At 46.3% G+C, this 24,494-nt stretch overlaps 1 protein-coding gene across 4 annotated transcripts in view; it reads right to left on the bottom strand.

The window, feature by feature from the left end:
• MGAT5 (alpha-1,6-mannosylglycoprotein 6-beta-N-acetylglucosaminyltransferase) overlaps nt 1-24,494 on the bottom strand; it is a 353,212-nt gene that overhangs the window by 199,861 nt on the left and 128,857 nt on the right. For 2 of the 4 annotated variants that reach the window (XM_084892259.1, XM_084892257.1), the window contains one exon: nt 13,210-13,577. In XM_084892259.1, coding sequence (XP_084748385.1) covers nt 13,210-13,450 — 241 coding nt within the window. In that variant the 5' untranslated portion in view covers nt 13,451-13,577. The remainder of the gene's footprint in view (nt 1-13,209; nt 13,578-24,494) is intronic. The other 2 variants (XM_084892260.1, XM_084892258.1) reach the window with 1 other exon arrangement.

Raw genomic sequence — 24,494 nt, 5'->3', positions numbered from 1 at the left:
GATGGCATCCCTAGGTTCTAGCCATTAAATGATGGTAGCAATACCTCCACTGTGACAACCAAAAATGGCTCCAGACATTGCCCATGTCCCTTGGGAAGTAACATTTCCCCCATTTGAGAACCACTGAATTAGGCAAATCCTCTCCACCCTTTTTTCACTACTGCCTCTCCTTCTGTGGAGATACCAAGAGAGAAGTCTGACAGAGGGGTATAGGAACATGAATGGAAATAGGAGAAGCCACCCACTACACCTGTATCTGCTGATTGCTGTTCAGTGGGGCACCAGACACATTGCTGCAGATACCACGGGAAGTGCCAGGAGGATGTCCCTCCTCCTATGAGAGCTGACAACTCTCAAGGGCTGGTAACCTTTTATATCATCAAAAGGCAACAGTACTACAGACAGAATCCCTAACCCACAGTTATCAGTGGAGCACATCTAAGGCAGGATACGAAGTTGTCACTTGAGCACTAAGAAGATATTCTTCCTCAATTCTTAAAATACAGTCAGTCCATCAAGTGCAACCTATTTCATATTGACCTCCCCTAGCAGCCATGGACTCTGACATGGTTTACATGAGGGAATTTGTGATGATGAGAAATGTAACCCCAATACTAGTACTAACCGCTGAGATCCCTCTGCAACAACCATCACTTACTGAGCTCCTCTGTCAGCTGCACCCCTCAGGAACTAACTCTTGATCCCATGCAGACAGTATGATGAATGTACTATGGTTCCCACACCCATTTTATATACAGATAAACCACAACTCAGGGAGAGTAAGTAGTTTGCTACAGGTAACTGCAGACCCACAACTCATGCCCACAAAATGGATCCAGGTCCAGGTTCCTATCTATCATGTGATACTACCCCTAAAAAGCCACCACACACCTTCCAGCCAGAAACACTCTGACCTGCTGCTCCAGAACACACTCGCCAGGGATTAACCTTTGGGCTTCAGCCACAATATATCACAGCCCTCAACAATTGCTGATGCCCCTGTTTTTTGTTTTTTTTAGCAAATCCAACATTAAAAATAATTTAATATCTGCCTTTCCATACCTTATGCCTTAAATGAAAATGATATAGAACACTATCAAGAACTTTGGACTCTAGGCATGTCACCCAGGTAAGCATTTTTTTTCCTCTCCCAATCTGAAAGGAAAAAAACTTCACTTTCATTTCAAACAGCTATTCAAGTCACAATTTCAAGGCAATCCAACAGGAGACAAATGACACTACCAATAGAACACACCAGCGATGCCAACGCCATCTCTGAATCTTCACCAACTGGCACCAAGCCTGGCGCATTATTGTGCTCATTAAGTGTGGGCATGAATGAATGAACCAACAAGTAAACAAACAATTTTCCCATAAATGAAGCTATACAAATTATTCCTTTCTAGGTGGTGCAATGATTTCTCACCTTTGTGTTTTACAGCTAAACCTACAAAAACTGTTCAAAGAGTTTTATTGCAATTTTAAACTGATGCTAGAGAGGTTTTTGTTTGCATTTTAGTCTTCATGATAACCCACTTATCCAGTAAGACTATACACCCAAGAATATTTCTATAGAGTTTATAAAGAAATAAGGATGATAATATTCCTAATTCCTGTATGGTACTTTTTATATTTATCACTATGTTTTATAATTATTATAGAAGTAAAATGTGTCCTCAACAGGATTACAACTTTGAATTGCTGACAAGCTTTTAAAATTTTGTTTGTGTTTCAAAGCCTTAAAAATAAAAATTTAATCCCAACATTACTAACAAAACACCGTCTTTCTAAAAATGTCTGTACATAACAAAGATGAAATCAAAGTAGTTGAAAGCACTGAAAATGTCTCTCTCAGTAAAGTGAGCTTTGTTTTCTATTCTGCACCAAAGCGGGGATGAACACGACCACAGAACAGGTGCCCTGGTGGCTTCTGAACATCTTCCCTTCCAAGAAGCCAAGACATTGGGCCGGGGGAAGAGGGGAGCAAAGGGGCTGGGAGATGCTGCCGCGTCCTTGAGCAGGACAGCCCAGGGGATACCACTGCCTGCTACACTCTCCTCCACAGCTGGAGCCCAAGGAGACAGGACTCAGTGCAAAGAGGAGCCTTGCGAGTGGAAAAGGTTTATATGTCTATTAGCTAAAGCTGTGAAAACGGGTGGTGGGCCCTAACTTCCAAGATCATTAAGTCAAACAGTATTTGAGGGGTGATCAAGAAAGCCTGTGCTTGGGGCCTCCATGCTGTCCCACCCCACACCCTGGAGCATGTTTCTAAGGCAGTGGTCCTCCAGCCTGCTGTCCCTCAGGCTTACCTGTGGAGCCAAGCCCATGCCTAGGGCACTCAGAGAGAATCTGCAGAAGCCACATGTCCAGGATCCTGGCACAGCCTTGGTTGAGAATCAAGGTGCGGTTGCCATGATTCCCTGGCACAGAACCCACTGCATAATGAGCAAGGACTCTGGCCTGAACTGCCAAAAATCATTTGCATCAGTGCTTGCTCCCAATGAAAATCCCTCTGCAACCCGGCTGCCCCAGAGAGACAGTGTGAACAACAGACCTGCTTCACTTTGGGCTCCAGAGAACCCAGCAAAGACAGGCATTAATGAGAAAGGAAGGTGCTAATGATAAAAGAATTAACCCCAACCTCTCATTCCCTTCGACTGCCAGGCATATCAGGTTTCATCAGTTATATATTTTTAAATTAGTTTTAAAGTGACCTTTCCTGTGAAAGAGAATGCAGTTGTAGTAATGACCAAAATACACTCCACTCATTATGTACAAGGACATTCAAAACAGAGTTAGTTATAAAACAGAATAGTGTCATTTATTATAGATAAGGGCTGGAAATTTCCCAACCAAACACCCAGCCAAATGATTAAATTACATGATGTCCCTTTCTTCAGATGATGGAATAAATCGCTAGATTGGAAACTCCAGGAAGGCAGAGAGCAATCTGTGTTGTCACCTGATTATCACCACTAGTTATTAATATCAGAAGCTCAATACATATTTATGGAATGGATGGATGAGAAAGGAAAAGTGTATGGCCATTAAAAATACCTAATGGCATGAAGAAATACAAAAAAGATAAATTTTAAAAATATTTAAATAATTTTTTAAAAATCCACACATACATGCATATCTCTGCTTTTTTTTTATTATTATTAAAAAAAAGGACTAGAAGGAAATCAAAATTTATCTGGGTTTAGAGGTGAGTATTTTTTTTTTCTTCCATTCTCCTTTTCTGGGTTTGGGGGTATGGAGTACTTAATTTTTTATTTTTTATGATATCAAGTGCTTTATGGAATCTATAAATATCCAGAATGGAGTTCTTGGCCGTTCTCCCAATTTTCCTAACTAGCCAGCTGCAGAGCAGGACAAGCACTTTAGCCCTCTTACAGAGGAGGAAAGGACTCAGGCTCTAGGGGGTCAAGCCCACTGTTGCCCAAGTTCCCAACCCCGCCTCCCTACCCCAGTGCATCTTCCCTGGAAGCAAAGGACAGCCTTAGTGCAGCCTACTCCTAGCTCACCACCCATAGCAGAAACTGCCCCTTATTATGCCCTCCTCACTCGGCTTATCTCAAGGCCCACAGAGGAAGCCATCTCTTTTGAACAAGGCAATAACTATCACATCTCCTGTTTCTAAAATGCCAGTCACTCTGTGGAGCTAACACAACTTTAGAAAGGGGCCCAGTGACGAGCCCAACAGCCTCTCTCTGGAGGCCAGAGTGGCAGTTCTCAGCCCTGCAGCAGCAGTTCTCAAAGCCGCAGGAGTTTCTGGTGGGTGAGCCTGTCAGAGGGGGTGGCACGCTGTCTTCCTGTGGGGCCGAGTGTTCCTCCCACGTCTGGCTGGGCAGCCACATAAGTAGGTTCCTGAAGTCCAGGCTCAAGTGAATCAAAAACAGGTTTACCCAGCAGTCTGGTTGGCTGGTAACAGACACAGGTGCGTGCAGGCTGGGGTTAGTGATAATTCACAGTAACACTCTACTAGTCTAAATGCTCTAATTAGCTTTGTCACAAGCAATCCTTATAGCAACCCTAAGAGATAAGTAATATTATATCCTCTCTTTTACTAAAGAGGAACAAAGTTCTCAAAACACCAATGCCTTGCCCGAGGCCACCCATCTAGTAAGGAGCCTTTACGTGAGCCACATATACACACCCTCTAGCCCTGGCTGCCTGGCTGGTACGGCTCAGTGGACTGGAGTGTCATCCCATGCACTGTGCACTGAGGGATGGTGGTTTTGATTCCTGGTCGGGGCACATACCGGAGTTTTGGTTTGATCACTGGTGGTGGGGCAGGGAGGGGGGGTGCACATGTACAGGAGAAAGCCAACCGATGTTTCTCACATCAATGTTTCTCTCTCGCTACCTCTTCCTCTCTCTAAAATCAATAAAATATTTAAAATAAATAACATCTCTAACTGCTTTCCAGCATAAACAATGGTTCCCATGACAGGATCCTGCAAAATATCCACTGGGAGCCTCCCAAGCATGGAATCCACAGGGAATCTCTTCTCGTTTCCTGTCTCACTGAAAACATTGCTCTGACTTTCAAAGTAGCCCCAGCTGTAACAGTGTGGTACACAGAGTCCTGGTGGGGGTGGGATGAGGCTATTCACGCCTCACTCCTACTGTGCACCAAGCACTTGCTCAGCCCTGGGGGGGAAATAAGACAAAAATCCCTGTGTTTGTGAGCTTACATTCTAAGTGAGGGAGAGAGATGACAAAATACAATGCATGGGATGCTAGGCTAGGTAGTTAAGTGATGAGAGAAGTGAGGATGGAGCAGGGGGGACCCTGCTTCGGTGAAGGGATGGCACTGGTCTGGGCCCCACTGCTGAGGGAGAACAGGGAGAGCGGGGGCAGACCTTCCGGAGAGAGGCTTGTTGGGGGAGGAGGAGCAGCGCAGAGACTCGATCAGGAAAATGCTGAGCCAGACCCCACAGCCTGTCTTGGAAGACAGCTGCACTGCCCAGGCAGACAGGAGAAGGGTAGCCAGCTCTTTAGGGTGGCACAGTCCTGACAGAAAAGACCACCAAAACAGAGCAAGGCAAGAGGAGCTGGGCCAGTGGCCAGTGAGAAGACCGGCTCTGGGGCCTCACACACTCTTTCCCTTCTGAAGTCAGGGCGTGGAGTGGAGTGGCATGGAGGAAGGAGTCTACCCTGTTTCCCCGGAAATAAGACAGTGTCTTATATTAATTTTTGCTCCCAAAGATGCGCTAGGTCTTATTTTCAGGGGATGTCTTATTTTTCCATGAAGAAGAATACAGTACACATTTATTGTTAAATGAAAATAAAGAAAATTTATTACCTATATATTGTACGGTAGTACGGTAGTTGTCAACACAAAACAGACAAACTGTGAATCCTACAGTATCAAGAATTTACTCATTTATTCAATGACAATCATGTCATCATCTTCTGGAACATCATTATAACAATCCAATTCCTGAATTTCCTGGTGAATTTCTTGTGACTCCATTTCTTTCAGAATCAGTGGACCAAATCTCTCATGTTTAGCCTACGGGGGCTTTATTTTCGGGGGGATGCCTTATATTTCACTCAGAAGGACACCTGTAAGTAGGTCTTATTTTCGGAGGATGTCTTATTTTCGGGGAAACACGGTAGGTCGTAAAGAGTATAGAAGAATGAGACTCTGGCTCCTCCCAGGGACCCACATTCTGACTACACTCCTATCTAAAACCCCCAGGTCCTCCTCCACTCCGAGACTAGCTAGTGTGCTTGTGACCTCATCCTGGCCCAGGGCTGTGATGCTAGACAGGGGATGCTGAGCAGGGAGGTGTTGGGCTGGGGGCATTGAGGAGGAGCTGCTGGGCTGGGCTAGGATGCGTGGCTGGGGATGCTGGGCAGGGGATTGCTGGGCTGGAGGGGTGGGGTGGGGCAGGGGGGTTGGGCGGGGATGCTTGGCTGGGCAGGGATGCTAGGCAGAGGGTACTGGGGGAGGGATGCTGGGCAGGGATGCTGGGCTGGCTGACTCTACCACAGCAGCATCACTGGAAAAGGCCCAAGCCCCAGAGAGGCCCTTTTTTGGGTTCCAAGCTTCTTAAAGCACAAAGCCCTTCCTGTAACTGCACCAGCCATGCCACCTCGGAGCAACCTCGGCCTGCACAGACACACAGAGCAGCTGGCTCCTCTTCCTGCAGCTCCAGGCCGGAGCAGCATTGCCCTTGGGGCACAGGCTCTGCCTTGGTGCTGCTGGTTTCCACATGAACCAGCCCTCCAAAAACCTTGCAGAAGAGGCAAAAAGAAAGCAGCGAAAACCCTTCTTCTCTATATGATAGAATGCAACTTAAGTTTTTCTTCTTTCTGGTAGGAGATGTGGAATGGAACATGTAGAAGTGCTGGTCTGACTGTCACAAGGTGGCCTAGGTCTTCACCTCAGGGCAGGGATTACCTTTTTGGAGGAACCTCAGGCAGCCCTGCCCACGTTCCTAAGGGGGCTTCCCTTTGGCTTTTGAGCAGAACCAACCGAAAATGGTGCTGATGTCTTGAAAATGGGCACCTCCAGGTCAACCAGGGTCACCTGAGGCCCAAGGCAGCTACTATACCATGGTCCTGACCAGCAACCTAAGCCCCACCCTGCTCCTAACTCCACCTCAAGGAAACAGAAGTACTTACTTCTTCCTACACCCCCTGCACTCCCCTGGAGGTAACAGTAGAAAATAGACCCAAGCCCTGCCACAAGAACTAACCCCCTACCACCCTCCCTTCCTACGAGACTGAGATCCACAGCCCACAGGGCCCCTGTTTGCTGCCTTCGCCAACAGACTCCTGTCACTTGTTCCAGCAACAGCAGCAGCCCCTGTTCTGCATGGAGTGCACACACAGGCCCCTGCCAGACCCACATGCTGCCTTCTGCTGGCTGCTCTGTCTCAACCTCACTCTTCCCATCCTGCCCAGCAGCTCATTGGTGTCACCTCCTGCGAGAGATTTTCTTTGACCTTCTCATCCTAAGTAACTCCTAAGTACTCATAAAAAAATCATATCTAGGCTGCTGTGGAATAGCCTCCTCTCTGTCTCGCCGTTTCACTAATAAACTCACTTTTCACACGAAAACATGCTCAAAGTCACTAATTATCCGAGAGGTGCAAATCAAAACAACAATGTGGTACCATCTCACACCTGTCAGAATGGCCAACATCAACAAATCAACAAACGACAGGTGTTGGCGAGGTTGCGGAGAAAAAGGAACCCTCGTGCACTGCTGGTGGGAATGCAGACTGGTGCAACCACTGTGGAGAACAGTGTGGAGTTTCCTCAAAAAACTGAAAATGGAATTCCCATTTGACCCAATAATCCCACTTCTAGGAATATATCCCAAGAAACTAGAAACACCAATCAGAAAGGATATATGCACCCCTATGTTCATAGCAGCACAATCTACAATAGCCAGAATTTGGAAACAGCCTAGGTGCCCGTCAGCAGATGATTGAATCCAAAAACTATGGTACATCTACACAATGGAATACTATGCTGCCATAAAAAGAAGGAATTCTCATCATTTGCAGCAACCTGGATGGAAATGGAGAACATCATGCTGAGTGAAATAAGCCAATCAATGAAAGAGAAACACCACATGACCTCACTCATTTGTGGATGATAAAGAACATTATATACTGATGAACCAAGAGACAGATATAGAGACAGTAAAGCAGGGGTCTTCAAACTACGGCCCGCGGGCCACATGCGGCCCGCAGAGGAGTCTGATCCTGCCCGCCATGTTTTTTGGGCAGTGAGCACAGCCGAGGTGTTACAGTAGGAATTAGTAGTTCATATAGTCCGGCCCTCCAGCTTTCTGAGGGACCGTGATCTGGCCCCCACTTTAAAAAGTTTGAAGACCCCTGCAGTAAAGCAACAGGCAGACTGTCAAATTACAGTGGGGAGGGAAGGAAGATCTGGGGGAGATAATAGATCAACCGAAGGACTTGTGTACATGCATTTTACATGCATATAAGTACAACCAATGAACATAAAACTCTGGGGAGGGAGGGTATGTATGGGAGGGAGGGAGGGGGGCAAAAAAAAAATCAATAAAATATATATTTTTTTAAAAGTCACATGGAATAAAAGCTGCTTATCCAAAAAAAAAAAAAAGCACATTTCCCAGGTCATTTTTATTCTTGGGATTTCTGACTATCAGATATGGTCTTATTATTTCTGCCTCCAATATGAACACAGCCTCCACAAGAACAGGGACCTGCCCAGCTCTTTCTGGCTATCGCAACAAAACTCCAAGGGCACTAGCATGCACCAGTCAATGGCACAGACATCCCTAAAGTGCCAGGCTTGATGGATAAGAGTCAATCAAGGGGGCAGTCTAGGCCCAAGAAATGCAAGGAACAGGAGACAGGAGACAAGGCAGAGCAGGCAGGTCAGGAGTGCAGGTGTTTAGGCCTGGAGGTTAAGGGGAGCAGGAAAATGGGATCTTGGGGGATGGGGAAGCACATCCACCTCAGCCTGAGCTGGTGACAAGTCCAGAGCACAGCAAAGCAAGCAGAGGAGAAAGAGCAGGGTTAATAGGCGGGTGGATCACCCCAGGTTTCCACTCCGTTTGCTGAGAGACACAAGTGGACCAAGCCTGTCCTGTTAGATAAGAGGTGACCACTGGGGATCAGAATGTGGGTCAGGCCATCGGAGAAAGAGATCAGTTCACCTCAGAAACAAAAACGGCATTGACTAGGGCGAGTGACACCACTCATGACGCAGATCCACCGAAGTCATGGACAGGCATGGCCCTGCCTGCTGTCCTGGGGCACAGACACTGTGAGGCTGGCCTACAGAGGGCTCTGGCTCCAGCTCCTCTCAGAGCCACCCACGGAAATGCCAGCCACACCCCGAGAATGAATGCTCCCACTATTCCACAGGCTGCTGGGACATCTTTCAGTTACCACTTTTGAATCACTAAATCCCAAAAGTTCAAAAATCTCATTTCAAATCACCAAAAAAGGGAGGTACTATTTGAAAGTTCTGTGGATTGAGGCCCAGTCAAACTTAACTGACAGCAGGCAGCACCTCACTGACACCTCAGACTGACCTGGCAGACAGGGAGTGACATCCCACTCCACAATGGTTCCTGCCACCAGGGCCCCAGCCAACAGCTGCAATGGGGCAAAGCCAACTGGCTGGCTCCAAGCCCATACCCCAACCACTCAACTCTGGACGTGGTGCCTCGTGAAGGTGTCTTAGTGAATTAAAATGCAAAAATGAAGAGTCTGGAGGACACCAAATATATCTTGTAGGCAGAAAGACTGACTTCAGGACTGTCCAGAGCAGGGGCTGAGATTTTTGCCCAAGGATCAGACAGTAAGCATGTAAGGCTTTGCCATTTCAGTGGCAACTATTCAGCTCTGACACTGTAGCTCAAAAGCAGATTCAGAGAGTGCATCAAAAATGGTTGTGCTGAGTTCCTAGACGCTACCCATGTCTTAGACCAAAGATTCTCAACCAGTATGCTGGAAGAATTCTTAAAACATGCAGTACCTGATTGGTTAGGATACTGGCCTCTTTCCCCTTAGATTGTCAAATAAAAAAATGACACCAGCCAACTCGATAAGAATGAATCAACATTATACCTTTTTTTTTTTTTTTTTTTTTTTTTTTGTCGGATGGGCAAAAAATGGATTTTTTAGTGTGCCACTGAATTTTAATAATTAATTTATGTGTTGCCATGAGATGAAAAAGGTTGAAAATGCTGCCTTAGACCATGGGAGTCCTGAGGAATTATTTAGTCAAGAACAAACCAAACCAGATGAGTGTTTTAGAATGAACTATGCTCACTACTAAAGGATGGAGTGGGCATGTTTTACATGCTATGTGAAATAAAAACTGGTTTTATCATGGTTTTCAGTTATTTCAAATAAATGGGAGAGATTGTGTTTCAATAAAATCTTAATTGCACAACAGGCAGAGGTCTGAATTTGACCCAAACTCTGCTGCTCTGGGATCTCAAGTCAGGGATTCTAATAAATCAGTAATAATCTGGTATCAGCTACAACTGTTTTTTAAAGAACAAAAACCAGTTATCCACTTGAGAACTCCCAGAAAAGATGCTGGCAGACAGTGTTTGCTGTTCACACCCTAAGTGCAGCAGTTCTCCAAGGTGGGTGGGGGCACTCTGTCCCCCTATATCTGGAGACCTTTTTTTATTGTCACAATTAGGGAGGTGCTACTAGTGTCCAGTGAGTAGACACCAGGGATGATACTAAACATCCCATAATGTACAAACAGACCCCCACAACAAAAATTTATACAGCCCAAATGTCACTGATGCTGAAGAAAGAAACCTTGACTTAGGATCTCACCACGTGATGATCCCAATGCCTCAAGCACACAAGCACAATCCAATTAAATTACAGAAACTCAGCTCCAAAGACCATTTGATTGACATGTCAAACTGATTAGATGATAGAAAACAGCAGTGTGAGTTAAGACTTGCTGATGGCACCTTTGTGGTTGTTTCTTTGTGGGGTTTGGGGGGGGGGGGGGGGAGGGGGAGGGTCATCTATAAAGGAAGGAAGAAAACAATAATTTCTAAAATTTCTTTGAGCTCCAAAGTCCTATGATTATAAGTATGTAAGGTGGTTGAAATTCTAACAGACTACTCTGGAGGGTTGGTAACTTTCTTTAAAAAACAAAAAAGAAAAGTAACATCTCTGGGAGGCTGAAAATCTGAGACCAGATCACTGTCCTTTAGACCAGCGGTTGCCAACCTTTCAGACCTCACAGACCACCGGTGGTCCTCGGACCACCAGTTGTGACCACTGCTTTAGAGTGTAGCAGAAACCTACCCTGTGGAATATTTAGCAGGGCACAAGAAACAAAAACTGGAGAAACTGAAAGCCTATATTTACCATTCATGTGCTTCCTCCTTCCCATGGAAAACATTTGAAAGACTGAGTTAAACAGAAGAAGGAAATTACTACCGACTACTCGCCTTTCCTCCAACATGGAATACACTGAACCAGAAATTTGAAAACAGCATGTGTTTTACTTGTTATACACTGATTACACACTGGTAGTACCAATGGTGACAATCTTCTTTATTTATTTCTTTTGGTGGTTTGCTTAATATATATAGGAAATACAGGATGGGACTGAAGTAAATTTATAGTTGTGAGTATGAGAAAACCAGAGTTTATATTTGTATTATTATTTATTAACTAGAGGTCCAGTGCATATTTGTTCACAGGAGGGGGGTGTCCCTAAGCCCAGCCTGCGCCCTCTTGCAACCAGGACCCCATGGGTAGTGTTCCCTAGCCAGCTATCAAGGCAGATCAGAGATTGCTGTCCTCCAGCTGCCAGCAGCTGGCCCTGGCCCTGCTCCCACCGCTCCCACTGCTTGCCATTGGGGCAGTGCTGTCCCTCCTCCCCAGCCACCAGTTGCTTCCCTTTGTGGGTGACAGGTGTGGGTGCGGTTCCTTGGCCAGCCTGGGCCTCCCTCTGCAGGGTGATGGTGGGGACCTCTAACTAATTGTGTCTCTTGGCTGGCCTGGCACCAGTGCGTGTCTTAGCGTAGTCGTCCAGACGGTCGTTCTACTTGTTTAGTCGTTTGGTCGATTTGCATGTTATGCTTTTATTATTATAGATTATTGTACTGTTTTCCATATGAAGAACTATAAACCTACTTTTGCCTCACCCTGTATTATAAAAGATCAAAGTCAACGAGTAATTTAAAAATGCACCCTCTAAAAACAACCTTGTTATTTTTCAACATAGGCTTTCAAATGGAGTCTCCTTTTATTATTTCTGATCCATTAGATCAGAAAAAGTGGTATTTTATGTAGACATACTAAGAGCCAATGCCTAATCTTAAAGCAGACAGTGTGATCAAATAGTAGACACTAAAAAAGAATTTCCACATTTTGTTAAAAGCAACCATTTTCTCCTTACAAAAAATATATATATATATATATATATATATATATATATGCAATAGTAAAAGCTAACCAAATTTGCCAGATCCTTACAAAAAAAAAAATACACACACACACACACACACACACACACATATATATATATATAGCTGAACATGATTTTCTGTGTTTGAACCCAACTTCTGCCTACTGCTGTACATTTCCAGGAATCACATGATTGGGTCCCAAGATGGAATACCAACCTTTTCCAATCCCATCTCCTAAATCATTTACATTTTACCTCAGGGTCTTAAACCCTGAGGCCTCCGAAGTCTCCATCCAATGACTAGACTTGTCACTGAACAATGTGTCAACCCAAGGAAGTGGCTTCTCTGGAACACAATGATCCAAATTTCACTTGCAAATTTTGCTTTGTATTCATGCTTTTGTAAGTACTTTGTTTCTCTATATATCTGTATATACTGTATTTTTTTATTTGCATATACAAAATATCAGGAAGATCTGCAATGAAATGTTAATTGTGCTTATTTCCTAGCAGAGATTTAGGTGATTTTATTTTTCTTACTATATTTTTGCTGGTCTCGACTTTCAACTTTTTCTTTTTCTATATTAAGTGAAACTTTTGGCCAAAGAAAAATAAGTTAAATTCTATATGTGTTTTTTGTTTTTACTCAATCTCATTCAAAAAGGATTTACAGTATCTGCCAAAAAAAAAAAAAAAAAAAAAAAAAAAAAAAGTACAAAAAGAGTTCTTTTCAAGCAGGGCACTTAGTGACAAGGGCAAGAAACAAGAGCAATAATCTCCGAAGAAGCCAAAGGTTAAAGCTATTAGCCGCAGGCGGCCTTAATGTCCTGTGTACTGGCCAAGGGGAGGCACACAGGGTTCTGTGTTTCTTGGCATCTATGGCCCACTCCTCCCCAGCCTCCTTACCTCAACCCACCAGTTCTAATTAAGTTTTGTTTAGGGAAAGATAATGAGAATACTTTTCTACGTTTCCTCAACATACTCCCAGATGAGATCATGCAATCCAGAAATGTGTTGAGAGAGGAGGGCTGGCTGCAAACACAAGCAGTAAAATGCAACTGCCTACCCCACTGCTCCCAGGACTGAGTGTCTGTGTGTACCAGAGCTGAGACACTCCCAAAGGACACTGCATACACTTTCTAAAAGTGCCCCTCTGTGAGCAATTAACTGCCACTAAGGCAAAGGCAAGGGGCACACTCACTCCATGACAAGACCAAGTCTGAGAGCCTCTGGGGTCCTTTGCAAGCAAAACCATGCTGGGTCGAGCAGCCCCCAAGGTGTAGCACTTACCATAAGCAGTCATGACCCCGGCATATGGCCCATCCACAACGTTCTTGTTTTCCTCCGCGAGAGCCTTGATGTACCTCTTGCTGAGGTCCAGGATCTGCTCACGCAGCATGGAACTGCTCTCGGGCTGAGTCCGCTGCTGGATGGTAAAGTGCAGGAGCATCATACCCCAAATAAAGCCAAAAGTCACGAGGAAAAAGCCCAGCTTCTGCGAGGACAACTTCCATGGAGTGAAGAGAGCCATTGCTCTCCAGCGACTTCACCTGCTGCTGGCTCTTAAAGCGCAGAAGGGAGGACCGGGCTCATGGTGGGCTCGGCCTTCTCACTCCGGCTCCTGCGTCTGCCGATTTCCTCTCCTCTCTTCCATCCTGCTGTGGAGGAGGAGAAAAGTTAGCTCAGAGGTCATGGCAAAACCTGGTAAAACAAACCAGAGCCCTGTTTTCACTCAAATTAACTCTAAAATGCGAGCTTCCTTTTTCTTAGTTTACCCGTTCCGCATGGTATCTTCTGTTATGGTACTTGATCTGCAAGCTAAGAGGGGAAATCTGGCGAGGCAACAAAAAGCTGTACAAATACGGAGGAGGAAACAGGCGTCTGAGTGTGTTAACAGGTGTAGCAGGGCTGTCCCCAGTCTGGATTAAGTTCAAAACAGGAAATCTGTTGTGCAAGGTGGGGAGGAGTGGAAGAATATTTCACTGAATGTCAGCAGAAACCCAAGTGGAGGGTGGAGTCCTATCACCGCCCAGCACTTTTGTGCATATGTAAGGTGAGCTGACAAAGTCATTGTTGTATGCTCTGGAGGGGATCAGAGCATGCAGCTGGAGAGGTGAGCAAGAAAGTGATGGCCCTCAGGGGTAATGGGACAGGGAGGGGAAAGAGCCCCCTCATTACTTAGGCATCTTTCAATAGCAGTGTCCAGCGATGAGCTGCCTCTCTTGGGGCCACCCGGTGGCCTCTCCTAGGCACCAGCGCACAGGCTATGCCGGGTGACACCCTGCTGTCTTTTCTTTCTAGCTATCGTGAGTGAAAGCTGCACGCACTTCTCACTCCCACACTTCAGCACAGGAAGTGTGGCGCACGCGACAGCCTGCTTTCCTGTGGCTGTTTCATTCACATCTGAAAAATGAAGTTAAAGGGCATAGTTCCCTTTGCTCATCACATAGTGAGGAATACAAAGGTTAAATCAGTATGCTGTACACATGAAACAAACATATGACTGTATGTCCACTGTATTTTAATTCACACAAAAAATAAATAAAAGTATAGTTTCAACACTAATGCAACCAGATCCTATCTGGTATCCAACAGTCTGGCCAATATCCTAAATCAGTGTTTCCCAAACTTCTCTCATGATGAGAATCACCTGGTGGAGTTGTTGAAATAAAATTTTTGGGAACATATAGGTAAAATCGTATACTTAACTAGTGCTCTAAGCTTAGAAATCTGTTGTGCAAGGTGGGGAGCTTAGAGCACTAGTTAAGTATACAATTTTACCTATATGTTCCCAAAAATTCTAGTTTAGCACTTCTTAGTTGGGATTCAGGAATCTGTATTTTAACAACTCCACCAGGTGATTCTCATCATGAGAGAAGTTTGGAAAACACTGTCCTAAATCAAAGCTTCACAGCAAATAGGGCTGAAGTGCAGCTACAAATGAGTTACAGGAGTTAAAGATAGGCTAAGATACCCACCCACTTTGGCCAGAGTCCTGGGCCCAAGAACCAGCCAGCTTATGATTGACACCATTTTCTAAGTATGCCCAAAGGAAGGCTGAGCAAGAGTTTCCTGTGGGGCTCACCCTGCATGTATTCAGCTCAAAGGATTCTGTTTCTTAAACAGCCGAAGGAGAAACTATAACAAAGTCTTGGCCCTATTCGCTTTCAGAATCTGCAATGTTGGTCTTCCTGTCCCTATCTTTCCCTCGCCTATCAACAGTCATCAGCAGTGGTCAGTACCACTACTAATACTAGTAGTAAAGAATAAATAAATTCTAGGTATTATGTTCTATGCATCATGGTAAATTTTTTTGTGTGCCTTTTCTCATTGAACTCTTAAAGAGCCCCATATATAAGGACTGTTAATATTACTATGTCTGTTTCAGAGAAGAAAATACAAAGGCTCAGGGAGGTACAATTGGCAGAGGTCAGCCAGCTGTGCAGCAGAGGATGGATCATGCAGGGAGCTGCAGAGGTAGTAAACCAGACCCTGCCCCCCTATCCGTCACCCCCCCTCTCCCACCAGCCCATTCATCAACAGCCCAGAATGGCTTATACTTGCTTAAAGGGTTATGAAAAGTGACTAAGAAGATGTGACAGAAATCCTATGTAGCTCAAAGGCCTACCAGGGCTCCTCAAACTCTTTAAAGTGGGGGCCAGATCACGGTCCCTCAGAGAGCTGGAGGGCCGGACTATATGAACTACTAATCCCTACTGTAACACCTCGGCTGCACTCACTGCCCAAAAAACCTGGCGGGCAGGATCAGACTCCTCTGCAGGCCGCATGTGGCCCGCGGGCCGTAGTTTGAAGACCCCTGGTAAACCATTTATGATTAGCACTTAACAGAAAATTCTAGGTCAGTGGTTTTCAAAGTGGGATCTCTAACTCAGTAACAAGAGCAAAGTGAGAGAAATGCAAATCTCAGGCCCACTGCAGACCTCCGAGTCAGTAACACTGGGGGCAGGCAAAGGGAGACAGCAGCCTGTGCTTCAACAAGTCTGTAGGATGGTTCTGCTGCTGCTCAAATTCAAGAGCCCCTGATGTGGGCAGAGGGCTGCCCTCATTGCCACACCACCACACTGCCAACACCAGGTGGCCTGAATTCCAATGACACTACTGGATCACTGCTGTCAGTTCCTCCATGCCATCGACCCTCTGCACTGCTGGTCTGCCATCACCACAGCCCTGCAGATGGGCATAGGCTCCTGTCTTCACTGACCTGCTCCCCCTCCTGCTGGCCTTGCCCCGTCACACTGACAATCCAGACTTCCCCATTCCTGTAGCCCCACCAGCACCAGACCACCTTCTCCACTGCACCAGCCTAGGAGGCTTCCTCCTGGTCTGCAGACTTAGGACACTGTCTGCCGGCCTTGGCTGTTCCTGTGTGCGACCCCAGGGGGACCTCTAAGGGACTCCCTGCATACTTTCTCAGGGAAACAAGAAAATAGCTGGTAACTAATTAAAGAGTCATCTGGGCACCATGCCCTTGATTCTGCCCTTCCAAGTGCACACCAGCTGGACAGCACCTGCTATGGCTGCTTCCTACATCAGTTCCACAAGCAGAGGCTGAGCATTGCAACCAGGCCCTGGGGACTGATCAGTGAATGGAACAGGGTTCCTGCCCTCGAGGGGCTGATGTCTAGAAGCCATTCCGCTGACTGGGTGCTGCCCCAGGTCCTCAGGAAGTGGCAACACTTTCTTCGTGAAAACCCAGGCCTGTGAGTAGGTTTCATGTCAGCGCTGCAGGGATTTCCCCAGAAAGTGCAGGAGGTCCTCTACCAAGAAAGACAGTCTGGGTGCCCTACCAAGAAACCCCGATGCAAACAGGAATTACCTGTCCCCATTCAGACAGAAAGTCACTCTTCTTCCTCCATTAATCTCCTGAGGACACTGCTCAAAGTTGCAGAGTGTAAGCAAAGAAAAGGCCAGGGCCAAAAGCATCACTGCCTTGGCCTCAGGGCGAGTCAGAATCACCAGGAGTGCACTGAGTGGGCAAATACCTAGCCAAGGTCAAATAATTCCAGCTCAGTCATACATATTTGAAGTGAAAATCCCTAACTCCGACTTTAGAGTGCAGTTCTGGATAGTGGGGGTTCAGACTATAAATGACTATAGAAAGACCAGAAATATTCTTTTTTTCCGGTGGAATCTATAGCTTGAAATAACTGCAACTTTGTCAGCATACAAACAGCACACAAACAGCACACACAGAGACTTAGAATTCATTTACACAATTCCTTTTGAAATGATTGAATTTTTAAAAGACTTTGCAAAAACCATTATTTGAGAGGCACCCCTATCATCTATAATAATAGGAGGCTGCAGTCCTTACCAGAGGGTCATGGTGTCATGCAAAGACCTAATGATGATAATCAGTAATGACCACACAATTAATCAAGAGGCTACAGAACAACAGTGATTAAAAAGTGGTCTATTGGGCCAAGAATCTGCCTGCTACTGGCCTTCCAATAGCTGGAGCCTCCAGCCAACTGGACGTGACAGGCACAGAGAGGACAAGACATGTATCTCTGAAGCCTTGTTGCCAATCCTAGCGATGACAGCCCAAGGCCAGGACTTTGTCCATTCTCCTCCAAAAAGAAGTTTGCAGCAAGTCTGTTCACAGAGTCAAGCTGCCAGATCAGTCGCTGCCACTAAGCACCCTCACACATTTCCTCTATTCCTGCGCTTCCTGAAAGAGCAATGTTCACTTCCTTTCCCCATTGACTCCTCAGCACAATATCTGGCTCCACCTTCCCAAACATGGTCAAAGATCTTTGGCAAGGAAATGTGTCAGTTCTCTTCATTCAAAAAATAAAGGCACATGTAAAACTGCTCAACTTCAATAGTCATTAGGGAAATGCAAACAAAACCACAACGATATGCCAGTTCACACTCATTAGAATGGCTGTCATTGAAAAAGACATAAGAACAAATGTTGTTGAGGATGTTGGTGGGGATGGACAGGGTGCAGCTGGTGTGAAAGTCATTTGGCAGTTACTCAAATGGCTAAGCCCACAGTTCCCATGTTGCCCAGATAACTCTGCTCCTAGGAATTCTCCCATGAAAAATGAAGACATATGTCCACAGTGAAATCTATCCACTAACGTTTATGGAAGCACTATTCATAATAGACTTAAAGAAAAAAAATGAAATACCCAAATGTCCATCAACTGGCAAATGAATAAGCAAAATGTGGTATAGTCATACAATAGAATCTATCCTATCTAATAATAAAGAGGATATATGCTAATTGACCGTCACACCCTCACAAAGATGGTGGCATCCACAGCCAATAAGGAGGGAATATGCTAATTAACTGTGATGCCCTCAAAGATGGTGGTGGCCACAGCCACAGATGGTGGCGCCCAGTTCCCTCAGCACTGCTGGGGCAGAAGGCATGTGGCATGGCCAGGCCCACTCCCAGGTAGGTCTGGCCACTCAACGTACCTGCTTCTAGAGTACCCCAGTCCCCTCAGCCACTCAGCTACCCAGGGCCGGTCCAAGGTGCAGGCAAGCCTTGGATGTTGGTTCCCCAGCTGCCTAGGGCTGACTCAAGGCGCAGGCAAGACTCAGATGTCAGCTGCCAGCTGCCCAGGGCCACCTGAGACTCAGGTAACTAGGGCTGGCTGAGGCTTGCACTACTGGCAGTGGCAGCAGCAGAGGTATGATGGGGGCAACCCCCTAATCACTGGGTTGCCTCCCGTCCCTGAGGGCTCCTGTCCTATGAAAGGGGGCAGGCTGGGCTAAGGGCATGCCTCTAGTATGTATATATATGTGTGTGTGTGTGTGTGTGTGTGTGTGTGTAGTAATATGCAAATTAGGCCAGGATGCCGTAACAGTAACAACTGGTCAGGAGGAGGCTGTGCACACAAGTGAGGCCTGGAGTGGAGACAGAGACAGAGACAGGGGCAGCCCCAGAGCAGACACAGGCATGGGGACAGGGTGGGCCAGGGGTTGTCTGAGCCATCACGCCAGCTCAGGCAGCCTCAGAGTGGACACAGGCAGGAGGACAGGGAGGCTGGGGCGGAAGTCAGGCCCGGGTCCACAGCGGCCTGAAAAGCAGGCAGAGGACAGGCCACTGAGAGTCTTATATACCATAGCAGGGAGCTTAGATTTCATCCCACAGAAGGAGGGAAAGTGAAGAATGTCAAGCATGGGAGCATCCTGGTCCTGCTTTCATTTTAAGTGAACCATTCTGGTGGCCGTGGGAAGGATCAATTTAGACAACTGCAGAGTTTTGGGGCACAAGAAAAAGAGACTGATGTTGGGAACTAGAACTAGACAGAGGCAGTGGGTCAGAGACATATTTATGAGGAAACCTGACCGAACTATTTAGCTGATTACACAGGGATGAAAGCAAACAAAGAAAATGGTATTAGCCCAGGTTTTCCAGTTTGGGCAACTTTGTTGAATGGGTGATTCTAATAATTGGGAGAAGGTATCAAAGAAAGGAACAGTGTAAGGGAACTTGCTTAGTTCAGCAACAGCCAAACAATTAAAACAGCCTCTTTGCTGCAACATTTCTTTTTCTGCCTTCAGCCACCACCATGTCAGGCTAATGTGCCATCTTTTCTTCTAATCTAGGATAGTATCTATCTACTACACAATCCTATCACCTAAATTAGCTTTCCTGCATGACCCCTTAAAAATACTTATCGAAATCATCGAATGCTCTGTGAGTATGGAGACTTTCAAGATATGGAAATATTATAAGCCTATATAGATTGATAAAGAGATACTGGGTGCTCAATTTTTAACAATAAAAACTAGATACTGAATGTGGTCATGCCAGAGGCATAATTTTAATGAGCCAATGACTCTTTACTGAAGTGTCACACTTCAAAATAGATCCTTTCAAATAATACAATGCATAACACTCATCTGGTTGCCTGTTAAAATGTAGGACCACACCTTGAAAAACATTATTTCTATGCTCATTCTGGTGGATAAATCTCCCTCCAAGTAAAGCAATCCTATATAATAAAAGGGCAATATGCAAATCAACCTAATGGCGGAACAACCAGTCGGGGGGGGAGGGGGGGGCGCGCGGGGATGGCAAGCAGGTGTCACCAGGCCAGCCAAGGTGCATACTAGCAGGCAGAGGAGGGGATGGTGATGGGGTGGGGAGTGGCAGCAACCAGTGGCGGTGGGGCAATGGTGGCTGGCACCATCCCCTGATCAGCCATGTAGTCACCTCCCATTAGCCATGGCGCATTTTGGAGCAGGGCCAGCCACTAGCTGCCCACACCATCCCGAATGGGCCTGCAGGTCACCTCCTGCAGAGAGAGGCCAGACCACGGCTTAGACCAGCTCCCCACTCCCCTAAGCCATCAGTAGGACATCCTCTGAGGGCTCCCAGACTGTGACAGGCTGCAAGCTGGGCTGAGCGACACCCCACCCAAACCCAAGTGCACGAATTTCGTGCACCAGAAGTCTATAATTGTCAATAAAAAGGAATGAAGTACTGATACATGCTACTACATGGATGATCCCTGAAAACATTATAGGAAGTAAAAAAAGGCAGTCACAAAAGAGCATGCTAACTCCATTTATATGAAACTAGAGGCCTGGTTCATGCAATTTGTGCACTGGTGCGGTCCCTAGGCCTGGCTGGCCATCGAAGTGTGAGCATCTGGCGTGAATGCGCAGGTCCCAGCTGACCTCTGGGTCCTGGGCAGCACCTGAGCCCTTGCGCAGCCTCCAACCCCCTGAGTCATGGTGCCTGAGTTTCCAGTGGAGACGTGGTGAAGCCGAATACCATGGGCTGGGGAGCAGTGTGGGCCTCTGGGCCACCCAGTGGTGCTGCCCAGAAGCCAGGTGGGCACCACACTCTCTTCCGTCCGGCCTCACGGACAAACTCCTACACGAACCCACACGAAGCCTGACAGGCCCCTGCGGTCCTGGCAGCCATGGCTCAGTCACCTGGAAGAGGCTACATGGGTGCAGAGTGGGCTCCTCACAGGCATCCTGCACGTGAGCATGGGGGCTTCCCAGGTGCATGAGCCCTGGCATCCTGGGGGAGGGTAGCAGGGGAAGTGAAATCACCTCTGTCCCCGTCACCCCACCCCCAGGCAGCTGGCGAGAGGTCGAAGCCCCCCACCTGGGCGTCACAGGAAATTGGTCGCTGCCACCCACCCCCAGTTCCCCAGCCCAGTCCAGGGCCCGATCCCAATCGGGTGATCAGGGCATGCTGGCCACTAGTCACCGTCTGCAGGGCAACCAGTCGGGGCCAGGCTCCCCCACCCCCAGCTTGCTCAGTGCATGGAAGCCGGGTGGGGGCCTCACCCCTGCTGCCACTGGTTGCTATCTACAGGGTGATTGGGCCCCGTTCACACCTGCCTTGGTCTGGTGCCACCCACTCACCTGCTCCACCATCCCACTGTAGTCCCGCTCTCATAGGGGCCCATTGGGGCTGACAGCGCCTCCACTGCCGCCTACTGCCAGTGCCATATCGCCTACGCCCACCATGTTCCACACCGCCCCCTGGTGGTCAGCATACATCATAGCAAGTGGCCAAACTGCCAGTTGAACAATTTGCATATTAGGCTTTTATTATATAGGATGTCTGGAACAGGCAAACCCACAGAGACAGCAAGTACAATAGCAGTAGTTCAGGACTCCGTGGTGGGATACTGGGAGGTGACAGTTAAGGCATGTGGGATTTATTTTGGGGATAAAGAAACGGGTCTGAAATGTGTGGTGATGGATGCACAATTCTGTGGATAAATTAAAAGTCACTGAATTATAGACTTTAAATGGGAGAACTGTATGATACTAGTATATGAGTCATATCTCAATAAAGCTGTTATGAGAGAGAGTGAGAGTGAGAATGAGAGTGAGAGCGAAAGAGTGAGCTCATCTCGAAGTTGGGGGTGGAGGAGGAGCTGTCCTTGGAGGTGGCAGAGAAGTCACAGGGCCCAAAGTGGTTATGGTGGTAGGACAGATATTAAAAGAAAAAAAGGAGAAGGGAACATCTCCAGAAAAAAATTCTAGCAGAGGCAGTGATTGAGGAAACACAAATGATTTACCACAACAGAGAATGAGAGGAGAAAGCCTTGGGGAGGCTGCTCCTTTCATCCTTGGTCACCCAAGATAGTCAGGGGGAGACTAAAGGGAGGGAAGAAGAAGCTGAAAGAATCCCTGCACCCAGGACATGGAAATCTACAGCTTATTCTACCCCTTACCCTGTGTGATGCTGGTCAAGTTTGTCGGCCTTAGCTTCCTCATGTACAAAGTGGGCAAAGTTGTGGAACCACAGAGCACTGTCAGCGATGGATAAGTAGGGGTGAGCAAGCCTCATGGCTAATTTTCAGACTGTTCTAAAGAACATCCATTCCAGGGATGTTCCAGGGGTTCCACAAATGCTTTCATTTGATTTCTTTGTTTAAATTTAGTTCTTTTTATAAAAAATAAAAATGTTAGGAAAGGTTTTGCATATCAAATGTTAACATACCAGGTACAATGAATATATGTATCAATTTACACTCTAGAGATTCAGAGCAAAACTTCCCTAGCTACTTCTCCCTTCCATTTGGAGTTTCTGCAGGTGGCTGGTAGGTGCAGCTTCTGAACTCTATTTCAGTGGAATCTGAACTCTATTTTATCTTTGTTATCTGGCCAGGAAATTAATGCTTGGCAGTGGTCTCCTCTGCTTGTTTTATTAAATTCCGGTCCATGTATCTATCTACAAACATAAAATTGTACAACAAAGAACACTATTGGGTGATTAAATACTAGATGACAGTCAGTCATAAATTGTGTTTCAGAGACTTGTTTGATTTCCTTATTATAAGAAGTAACAACAGTTTTTATATAATGTTAATGATTCAACTTAATAATTTAACTTTGCAACAATTCCTGACTGTCATTCCCAGCCTCTGTATTAATTTGCATGAAGAACAATATGAGTGCTTGGAAATTGTTTTAAAAAATAATAGATATTATCATGTGCAATCAGGATGAATCTTAGTTTCTACTGCTGTGCAACTGAAACGTGACACAGAAGTCAACTTTAAAATGTTCAATGTCCACACACCATCTTACCAAACTTAACTGGAACAGCCTGTTTGCCCAGTGAACAACTTTGGAAAGAAATATGATGACTTAAAATGCATAATTTTTAAATTTTAGACTTTATACACACTGGTAGACATTAAATTTTGCTTTGGAAAAATAACAGCCAAGTACAAAGTCTCAATTTGCAGAGGAGGACACTGAGGCCCAGAGAGTGTTCTGGTGTCCAGTTAAGAGTCAGAATCGAACCAGCACTCAAATCCACTCAAGCCCCGTCCTGCTTCCTAATTTGATAAGGTCTCCACCAAACCAAGCTGCACCTACCAGCCACCTGCAGAAACTCCAAATGGAAGAGACTCATTCATGTGAAACACCAAGTAGAAAACACAGTCTGGTGACATAAGGAACTGCGCAGCCAATGCAACATCCCACCTACCTTAAGGGGTTGCGAGAATAAACAGATGATAGAGAGAAAAATACACAATCACAGAATTACTGGTATAAGGAAGACAGGTGGTCTGGGGGAAAGATTCTCACTCAAAATATGGCTGTTTTGTGCTGTTAAAAGAAGGCGAGGAGGAGGAGGAGAAGAGAAGCAAAGCAGCTGTTCCTCCAAAGTAAGTCTTCCACCTGGGCAGATGCATCTCCTGGCCTGGCTTAGACACACAGGCCTGGTGCCACCAGCTTGAAACCAATCTCAGGGCTCACCTAGTCACAGCCCCAAACCTGCAGTGTGGCTCCGTGACAGCTGTAATAGGCACAGTGCCCCTCCCACCCTAGGGAGCCCGGGAGCCCAGGGGCCAATGGTGGTGCCAGGAAGAATGAGAACAGGGCTCTTCTTTTCCATGTCAACCCTTTGTCCTCTGATTTTCCTCTGACTCCACAGCTTTTCTCTATAAACAGGAATAGCATATTCCAGGTGAGAGCAGCCTGTTCTCTTTAGAACTGGCTGAATGAGTCTTGAGTCACTAACTAAAAGACACTCGCTAAAACAACACACTTTTGGTATTCTTAAGAAGGCTTTTTTTTTTAAATCAGTTTTTATCCTGGCTTTATTATAAGCCCTATCAACTGCTGGCAGACCTGGTCTCACACAGGAGCAACGGCCTGTGTGTGGCAGGCCTTTGATGTCCTAGGTTTTAAATATAAATGTTTATATTTGTTTATATTTACTTGTTTATATTTATTTTAATCCTCACTCAAGGATATTTTTTCCGTTGATTTTTAGAGAGAGTGGAAGGAGGGAAGAGAGGGAGAGAGAGAGAGAGAAGGAGAAGAAGAAGGGGAAGGAGAAGGAGGAGGAGGAGGAGGCAGAGGAGAGAAACATTGATGCGAGGGACATATCGATGAGTTGTCTCCCCCATGAGCCCCAAGTGGGGCTGGGGATTGACCTACAACCTAGGTAGGTGCCCTTGATGAGGGATTGAACCCATGACCTTTGGTACTGAGGCTCTAACCATTTAGAAACACCACCAAGGCTTAATGTTGGGATTTTGAATGGCCCAGACTCTGTTACATTTAAAGTGATCAAACCCCCGCAGGCCTGTGCCCAGAAACTT

This window comes from Pipistrellus hanaki, assembly GCF_964339955.1.
Source record: "Pipistrellus hanaki genome assembly, chromosome: 8".
Classification (NCBI taxonomy): domain Eukaryota; kingdom Metazoa; phylum Chordata; class Mammalia; order Chiroptera; family Vespertilionidae; genus Pipistrellus; species Pipistrellus hanaki.
This window is presented reverse-complemented; position numbering and strand designations above follow the sequence as displayed.